Genomic DNA, 9,240 nt, shown 5'->3' on the forward strand with positions numbered 1-9,240 from the left:
TATGGACATTCAAGCTCAATCCAGCATCAAGACCGTATTTGAAGCTTTTGGTGGAGGGGGGGCTGCAGTTTTGACTGAATTTTCTAAGACATCTAGCTAAAGAAATAACAATGAGGATGCTTTTGTTTTACAGCTAATTCAGGCGGCTCCCTCCAGGGCCCTCAGACACCTCAGTCCTCTGGTAGCAGCTCTACAGCAGAGGCAGCAGGGGATCTGAAACCCCCCACACCTGCCACCACCCCTCTGGGACAGGTTACAGCCCTGCCCCCCAACAGGTAACACACCGACATAATACAGTACTAGCACGTTTACACGACAGTCATGGTACTGCTCCAGGCCACAAAGTTGCTTTTAATACTGTTGTAACTAACACTTAGTTAAATATCATTACTGCTTCTATGACATGTCCTTACTGAGTGATATTCACATCATTCAGCAGAACATGCTCCTTCTGAACAAACACAGATTGTGTGTTGTTGTTTGGTGCAGATCTACATTGTAAACATTGCCTCAAATTTGAAAGTGTAGTGTCAAGGGAGGGATATACCTAAAGGCAAAAATGATATATTTAAGAATTATACAACTGTTTTAAAGTGATTTAGCTGAGATTATAAATTAAAATAAAACCTGTTAATTGTGTGTTTAATGCATGATGTTTTAAAGCCTTTATTTTTTCATGTCTTTTGTCCCTACTGATTCCGTGTTGTTTTATGAAGGGTTTGAGCATCTTTGTTTGTGCAGCAAAGGATAGTGCACACAATTCTTTGTTTGCTTTGCTTGTGATAATATGAGGGAGCAGTTTAATGTCTTATCTAGTTTCACCACTAACAGGCTTTATTCTGCATAAAGTGAACAACAAAGAAAGTAAACACAGTTACTCCAACCTGGACTAGGTGTAGCAACCATTCTTTTTTAATAGCATACTAAAGTAACATGACTATTTAATGCAGCTTTTTACATTTTACTCCCCTACACATACTTTGTCATTTTATACTGTTGGGGATTTATGTTTGGGCTATATACGCCTTTATTCTAGAGATAAGACAGTGGAGGATGAGAGTGGGGGGTGACATGCAGAAGGGGTGCCACAGGTCGCATTTTGAACCCTCTCAAAGGCGCAGGCACTAACCAATAGGCTACCGGCGGCCCTGCTTCTTCATTTTTAACCAGCTACATCTTAGTTTGCTGCATATAGAAATTAATCTGTAATAAATCAATCCTATTAATCACACTGACTGGCCTTTTTGTTTTTTTGTTTTTTTTGCAAAAGGAGTACTCTTAAATAGTTTTTTATGCAAAAATGTCTTTTTTTAATGAAAATTTAAAAAACACGTATTTCATTTTACAGTAAAAATTGTGTCTATAAAACAGTACAAATGGACTTCCAAATTATTCAAAATAGAATGAATTAAATAGATTTTCCCAGCACACATTTGTATCCATATTTCCTGTGTGTCCATTGTCAGCACCTTATCTCTCACAGCTTCACCTGTCTCCCCTCTCTCTCTCTCTCTCTCTCTCTCTCTCTCTCTCTCTCTCTCTCTCTCTCTCTCCTTCCTTCTTCCTCACCTTGTCCAGGAGCAGTGTGAGTGTTCAGGACCCCTTCTCGGAGGTGAGCGACCCAGCCTTCCAGAAGCGTGCTGCCTCTCTGCCCCCCTCAGCTTCCTACCAGCAGGGCCTCAGCATGCCTGACGTGATGATGAGAATGCAGTACGACAGCAAGGATCCCTTTGCTGGGATGAGGAAGAGTGAGTGAAGCACAAACTGTGACAACCTTTTACCCAACACTGAGCCCTTGCACTTGTCTCCTCATTCTCACAGAACATATCAGTACCGCTTGCAGTAAATTCCAAGAACCAAAGGTTTCAATTACTCCTGTTTTCCTATAAGCTTACCTTATCCTTTACATTAAGATAATCATATGTAATGGTTTATAATCACTTGCATTGCTCTTTGTCAAAGTGACTCATTTGTCCCCAAAGTCATGTGTCTTACATCTGTCTCGTTGGCCTAATTCATTGTGTTGTCACCATGTTGTCTCAGATCAGGACAGATGTGTGTGTGTTTAAATATCAGAAGTATGAAAGAGATGAGAACCGATTGTTACACCACACGTCCCTTCGTGGAAAACACAGCGGCTCGTCTGATCTTTTAGTAGCTTAGCCTTCGTCTCATCCTAACTTTGTTCAGCCTTTTCATCCCCCTCGTTTCCAACCTTTCATCCTTTCCATCCCGCTGAGAAGCACCTGTTTTGACCAACTCAGTGTGGTTTAGTTTTCAGAACAAACAGGACTTTTAGAAAGGATAGCGGCTCCTCTGAAGGCTGAGGAGAATGGAGTCTGAATGTATAATCTGCTCGATGTTGGCTGCATAACAACAGTTCCAGCCTCAGAACAATAGCTCGAAACACTGAGCGTGGTGAATATTCTTAGAGGAAGGCTGCCACCTGGTGGCAACTTCAACCTCTGATATTTATTAAGTTACTCTGCCATCTTTTTATTTAAGCGTGGTTTTTGATTCCATTTTGTCAAGGTTGTGTAGATTGTCTTACTTTAAAGAAAAATTCACCTCAGATGTTCTCTCATCCTTATCTAATCTCTGTCTTACCTCACAGTGGCCGGAGCTGATCCATACATACCGAGTCAGATGCCCAGCAGTGGTATGCAGGACATGTATGGTCGACCTCCATCAGCCTTGAGCATGAGCCAACGCTCGCAGTACCCGTATGGGCCAGGCTACGACCGGAGGTAGGCAAACAACGATAAAGAAGAAAGTGCTGAACCCATTATGTTTTCATTGTATATATATATTTTCATTATTTCTTTTAATATGACTCTTGTGTCCAAATGTAGTCTTCTATCAAAGGGGGATTTTCTACCACTTATCTTTGAGATAAATAAATAAAATTTGTACAATAGAAGTATATTCCCTTTGTTTGATCCTTAGACCGGACCATGTGATGGGGATGGAGGGGAGTATGGGTCCTCCTGGCAGTCAGAACAACATGGGACCGTCTAACAGTGAGGGCAGCATGTACTCTCCCAGCAGATACCCTTCCCAGCAAAGGTCAGCACCCCTTTTGTGTGTGTGTGTGTGTGTGTGTGTGTGTGTGTGTGTGTGTGTGTGTGTGTGTGTGTGTGTGTGTGTGTGTGTGTGTGTGTGTGTGTGTGTGTGTGTGTGTGTGTGTGTGTGTGTGTGTGTGTGTGTGTGTGTGTGTGTGTGTGTGTGTGTGTGTGGTATATCACACTACTGCTAAAACAAAAAGGTGTTTTAAACATGAGCAGATTCATATACATCACATGTGACTTTGCTGATCATTCTTAAGCTAGTGAGTGATACAATCCTCTGTCGTGTTTCAGACATGACGGCTACGGTCAGCAGTTTCCTGGCATGCCATACGGGATGCATCCAACAGGGATGTACCAACAGCAACAGGTGAGAGCGCGCTTATTCCTTTCTGTTCTGTACTGTTTATCAGAGGTTCAAATACAATTACAGTAGTTTGACAGTGTCGCTGTGACTTTGTGTTTTAACTTAATATCTTATTAAACAGCCAAGCAAGAAGAGAGGTTAGATTGATTTAACTACTTTATATTATCTATTTCCTCACATAAAACTGTACATTAAAGTCTAGCTGTTTTATTTAGCCACGTTCTAACTCCCTGTTTGCCTTTCAGACAGAAATGCTTGACTTTTTTTGCACCATTTTTTAAAGATCTTTAGGGAGTTCAATGTGTTTATTCAGAGGAAAGGATTTTTTAAGTGGGGTAAGCGGTGCCACAGAGTGCCAAAGGTTAGAGGTGTTCTATAAATTAGAATCTCTGTTAGCTGTTCACTAGAGCTCAGCTACTCTTCCTGATGTCCACACCTGTGCATGGGGCTCACATTACAACTGCTAGCCTATAAGCACACCATGAGTTTTCTTAGTTGTAGCAGATTAGACGTGTTGTTGTTTTTGTTATCTGTAATTGATGAGTATGAGTTGCTTGCTCAGCTTTTTATTTGTGACATTAAGCCACATTTATTTTTATTCCTTACGCTGCTTTAGTACTTATTTTTTGTTTGTGGGCTCCACAAATTTGTTCATGGCTTCTATTAATCCTATTTATAACTTCTATAAAATGACTGATGCACTGGAATGAGGAGAAGGGATGTGCAAAGTGTTTCCTGATGAAAAATCTGCACTACATTTTGACACCTTTGCTTCTTCAGGGCTACAAGAGACCCATGGACGGCATGTACGGCCCCCCACCCAAGAGACATGAGAGCGACATGTACGCCATGCAGTATGCCAACCAGCAGCCAGACATGTATAACCACTACGGCGGGGGGTACTCTGAACACAGACCCCTCCAGGGACAGTTCCCCTTCCCTTATCCCCGTGACCGCATGGCACCCTCTGGTCAGAGCCAGCACAGTATGATGGGTGCAGGGCACACTCCTAACCATGCTTCAGAAGGCCCCAACATGTGGCCCTCCAGGACAGACCTTGGCTATCCCTACCCCAACAGACAGGGCCCCCCCTCACAAATGCCACCATATGGCTCAATCAGCAGAGATGAAATGGACGGACGGCCCGGGCAGGAGCCTTGGCACCGTCAGTCTCCCTACATGTCATCATCAGGTGGGATGCCACCCCTGTCTTCACGCCAAGCATCTCCTTATTCCAACTCTCCATCCATGGCCAACCACCTGCCCAGAGCCCCCAGCCCAGGCGCCTTCCAGCGATCCATGGACTCTCGGATGTCACCCAGCAAAGCAGCGTTTATGTCGCCCATGAAGATGCTAAAGCCAGGGATGACCATGATGGGCCCTCAGGTTGGTGGGCCCCTCGGTCAGTTTCCTCCAAATCTGAGGCGGGACCTCAACTACCCACCAGGATCTGTGGAGTCCACCATGCCGACTCTGAAGCCCAGACGCAAGATCAACTCCAAGGACACTGGTAAGATAGAGTCCCATTTAGTCTCCACCTGGTGGTTGAGTCTCTGAGACTCTTTGGATGGAGTGTATACTGTTTAACTTTGTCACCACAATTTTGTCAAGAAGCCTAAAAAAAAGGTACAATTTTTGTATCTTTATTCCGAAAAATGTTTTTTCATAATAACAAAGCTAAACAAGAATTTATGGAAGAGCTAGCAAAACATGAGGTTCATTTTTCAAAATGATTTGGTGCTTATTTTCTCTGTCTAGCAACCCTTTCATCATTTAAACAATGTCTGATCACCATTTTTTTTTCTTCCTGGCTCCAAAAATCTTGCTGTTTTAATCCCAGGAACACCAGAGGCCTGGCGTGTAATGATGTCTCTGAAGTCAGGCCTGCTGGCAGAGAGCACATGGGCTCTAGACACCATCAACATCCTGCTGTACGACGACAACACAGTGGCCTCTTTTAACCTCGCCCAGGTAAAACCCGAATCAGCACTGCTGAGAAACAAAAGGCTTCATGTAGCCTGCTAACACATGTTGTGACAGGGTGACATACAATGTGTCTCTTTAAACCGGAATTTGTAAATTAACCTTTTCTACTGTTGTAAGGATCCATAGCATGTGTTAAATGGATTCCAGATATTATCACTGTAAAAGTTATTCAACGTAATTCTTGGCTTGAAACCAACATTTTGGACTGCTTGGGAACCCGTTTGAATTTCCTTTGCTTAAACTATCACGGTTCTGTCTTGTCTGACTAGTTGCCTGGATTCCTTGAGCTGATTGTCGAGTATTTCCGTCGTTGCCTGATCGAGATCTTCGGCATCCTCGAAGAGTTCGAGGTAGGGGCTGTGGCTCAGCAGCCTATATTGGACTCTGCTGGTGACCAAAAAGAAGAGGCCATCCCTGTCCTGGACACAGACTCTACTGTCCATCCGGAACCTGAGTCTGCACATGCACCAGAGACGCAAGTGGTGCAAGCAGGAGGTGTCGAGGAGGAAGCGTTACAGGTCACTGCAGAGTCAGAGTCAGCTGAGGTAAAATCTGAGAAGGTGGAATCTGAGGTGAGCCTAAAAAAGGACAACCATGAAGAGGATAAAGAGAAAGAGGGAAAAGAAGAAGAGACTGAAAAAGCATCTGAGAGTAAAAAGGAGTGTGTAGAGCAGCCTGTGTCAGAGCTAGAACCCAAACCTAAACAAGCCAGTAAATATGATAAGCTACCAATCAAGATTGTTCACAAAGAGGACCTACTCCAGGACAGGACTGAGCACTTAGGCTACGTCACTGAGTTCACCAGTGGTTTGCTTCACTGGCAGGCAGGTGGAGGAGATTCCACCGCACACATTCAGACACATTTTGAGCCCCGGAGTGATCCCCCCGCTAGAGAAGAGAACAAGACGAGAAAAGACAAGAATGAGGAAAACACGGGGGACGATGGAAATAAAAAACCTTTGAAACATATTACAGCTACCATCGATGATGTTCTCTGTGCTCGGGTGGATGCTCTTTCTTACTCTCACCCTGCGCGCTCCTTGCCATCTTACCCCTTTAGGGTGCATTCAGACGGAGAGCAAGACCACATCACCCTGCTGGAGGATGAGCCTCGCTGCCTAGACGAGGCTCCGCTCTCCACAACCTCAGCCTGGCAGGACTCTCTGGCCAAGCGTTGCCTCTGCGTCTCCAACATAGTCCGGAGCCTCTCCTTTATCCCGGGGAACGACTCTCAAATGTCACGCCACCCTGCTCTGGTTCTCCTTCTTGGCAGGCTGCTCCTGCTGCACCACCAGCATCCAGAGAGGAACAGGTTGCCCCCAGCCTACCAGAGAGATGAGCATCAGGAACAGGGTCTGTCCAGCAGCAAAGAGGAGTGGTGGTGGGAGTGTCTGAGTCTGCTCAGGGAGAACGCCATGGTCACTCTGGCCAACATCTCCGGTCAGCTGGATCTCTCCTCCTACCCCGACACTATCTGCCTTCCCGTCTTGGATGGCCTCCTCCACTGGATGGTGTGCCCCTCAGCAGAAGCCCAGGACCCCTTCCCCTCAGCAGCTCCCCACTCTCAGCTAACGCCCCAGAGGTTAGTGCTCGAGTGCCTCTGCAAGCTGAGCATTCAGGGCGGCAACGTCGACCTCCTGCTGGCCACCCCGCCTTTCAGTCGGCAGGAGAAACTCTTCACCGTCTTGATCCGCTACATTGGTCAGAGGAAGGCGCAGGTGTACAGGGAGATGGCTGTGGCCGTCCTCGCCCACCTGGCACAAGGAGAACCCACAGCTGCGCGAGCCATAGCCATGCAGAAAGGAAGTGTCGGTAATTTGGTAGGTTTCTTGGAGGATGGCGTTAGCATGGCGCAGTATCAACAGAACACTCACAGCTTGCTGCACATGGGGCACCCGCCTATGGACCCACCGAGCATAAACATGATGTGCAGAGCAGCTAAAGGCCTGTTAGCCATGGCTAGAGTGGAGGAGAACAAGACAGAGTTTGTGCTGTATGAAAGCAGATTATTAGATATCTCCATCTCCTCGGTGCTCAACACAGGAGTGGTGTCTATAATTTGCCAAGTTCTCTTTTACTTAGGGAAATCATGACAAAAGGAGAGGCAGGACTCGCATGATGGACCCTAAGTTATACTAAATAATTTTGTTTTTCTATTTTTATTTATCAAAACGACAGAAAATGTTTGTTTTTTAAAGAAATATCCACATAAACAAAATATCTCTATATATGTAAAGCTTCGGGGCCCTGTTAAAAAAATAAGAGGCTTTGGGATTTGAAAGCTCATTTTAATACAAATATTTAATACCTGCTGGTGTTGGATTGCTATTTACAATGTTTCCTTTAGCGTTTGTTTTTGTTCGTTTACTTTTTCAGCCAAAGCTGCCACCAGATCTTGGTGCTGAATTATGTGGTTCTTTTTGAGTCGATGAGTCATTGAGATGTTTTTCAGTTTTATAAATGCTAATATACTCATCAACATTTTGTTAACGGAGAGTATTTATTTAAAATGTGACATTGTACAGTAGTTTGAACTTTTTGCCAACACTCACGGGGGAAAAAACACTGACTTTTTAAATTGTAATGTGTATGATTCCATTGCTGGAAGATAATTTGTGCAATAGGACTAGAGCAAGTTGTCCCTTTCCCGAGAACAACGAGGAGATGTAAATGTTTCAGGACACCTGCAGTGTGTGCTTAAGGCCATGAGGGGGCAGCATTGCACCAGCCAATCAACATGAGAGGAGTGCGTCTGTCTAAAAAAAGTACCTAATTTATCAGTCATAGCCTCAACAACATTCACAGATGGACTTTGTGTTTCCTAAGCACTTGTGTTATGTCTGTATTTTTTCATCACTGTGTATATAAATGGTACAATGGACGCATATGATGCATTCAGTCTCAATCAAGCATAACAAGAGATGGGACTTTGTGACTATAACAAATGCTTTTATTGTTGGTAAAATTTGTTATTGTTATTATACATATTTTGTTAATGGGGTCAAATATTTGAACATTGCAGATGTACCTGATGTTTCAGTGTATAAATTCCTGTATGCATTGTATTATAGCTGAGAAAACAATCGCTTTGGTAATCAAATGTGGAAGTGCCAGGGTGAGAGGATACGTAGGTGAGGTTACTTAAGAAAAAACTGAACACATTTCTGTTTGTTACTGTCCTCCATTCATGTCAAAGGGCATATTTTTGATTCTAGATAATGCTCTAAAAGAAACGTGTGAAAAAGAACTTTCAAAAATGTCCTGAAAGCTCATTGTAAAATTTGCCTTTTTTCGTATGACTCCATGTCTCTCTTTTATTCAGTAAACACATTTATACTCTGTGCTGCACATGTCACAAATAAATGTATGATCAACATTGTTAAGCATCGGAGACGTTGCGTTATGTCCAGACAATCTTAGGCCAATAAAACAAACATCAACTGCTGACACGGACTGACTTTATTGATTTCATCCAAAATGACTGAATCACAGCCATAAGTGACTCCTCCAGTCTCACGAGGACACACAATAAGGAGACCTGGTGACTGTGCTTGCTTCACTTCAGGTTTTTGGCCATGAAGGTACAGCTGATCGAGTTCTCATTGATTATAAAAATATTATTTCTTTAAAGGACTCTGATGTAGATATAAAACGTTCCCCAACCATAAAGCCATCTGATTTCTATTGACCACTGGTAATCAATATTGGTATAAAAAAATAGGTATTGAAGACACAATTTGAATATGAATACCTCGGAAAATAATATAGTTCTGTAAACAATGTTATATTATATAAATTATACATTTGCATTGGTTGGAACTA

The 9,240-nt window shown here is 43.6% G+C and overlaps 1 protein-coding gene across 11 annotated transcripts in view; it reads left to right on the forward strand.

Annotated features, from left to right (window-relative positions):
• LOC306841018 (AT-rich interactive domain-containing protein 1B-like) overlaps positions 1 to 8,865 on the forward strand; it is a 202,035-nt gene extending 193,170 nt beyond the window's left edge. For all 11 annotated transcript variants that reach the window (XM_079370636.1, XM_079370628.1, XM_079370637.1 and 8 more), the window contains 8 exons: positions 134 to 275; positions 1,579 to 1,748; positions 2,615 to 2,747; positions 2,947 to 3,066; positions 3,360 to 3,435; positions 4,213 to 4,942; positions 5,273 to 5,403; positions 5,688 to 8,865. In XM_079370636.1, the coding sequence (XP_079226762.1) occupies positions 134 to 275; positions 1,579 to 1,748; positions 2,615 to 2,747; positions 2,947 to 3,066; positions 3,360 to 3,435; positions 4,213 to 4,942; positions 5,273 to 5,403; positions 5,688 to 7,511 (3,326 nt within the window). In that variant the 3' untranslated portion in view covers positions 7,512 to 8,865. The remainder of the gene's footprint in view (positions 1 to 133; positions 276 to 1,578; positions 1,749 to 2,614; positions 2,748 to 2,946; positions 3,067 to 3,359; positions 3,436 to 4,212; positions 4,943 to 5,272; positions 5,404 to 5,687) is intronic.
• The last annotated feature ends 375 nt before the right edge of the window (positions 8,866 to 9,240 follow it).

The sequence above is a fragment of the Symphodus melops genome, assembly GCF_947650265.1.
Source record: "Symphodus melops genome assembly, chromosome: 19".
NCBI lineage: Eukaryota > Metazoa > Chordata > Actinopteri > Labriformes > Labridae > Symphodus > Symphodus melops.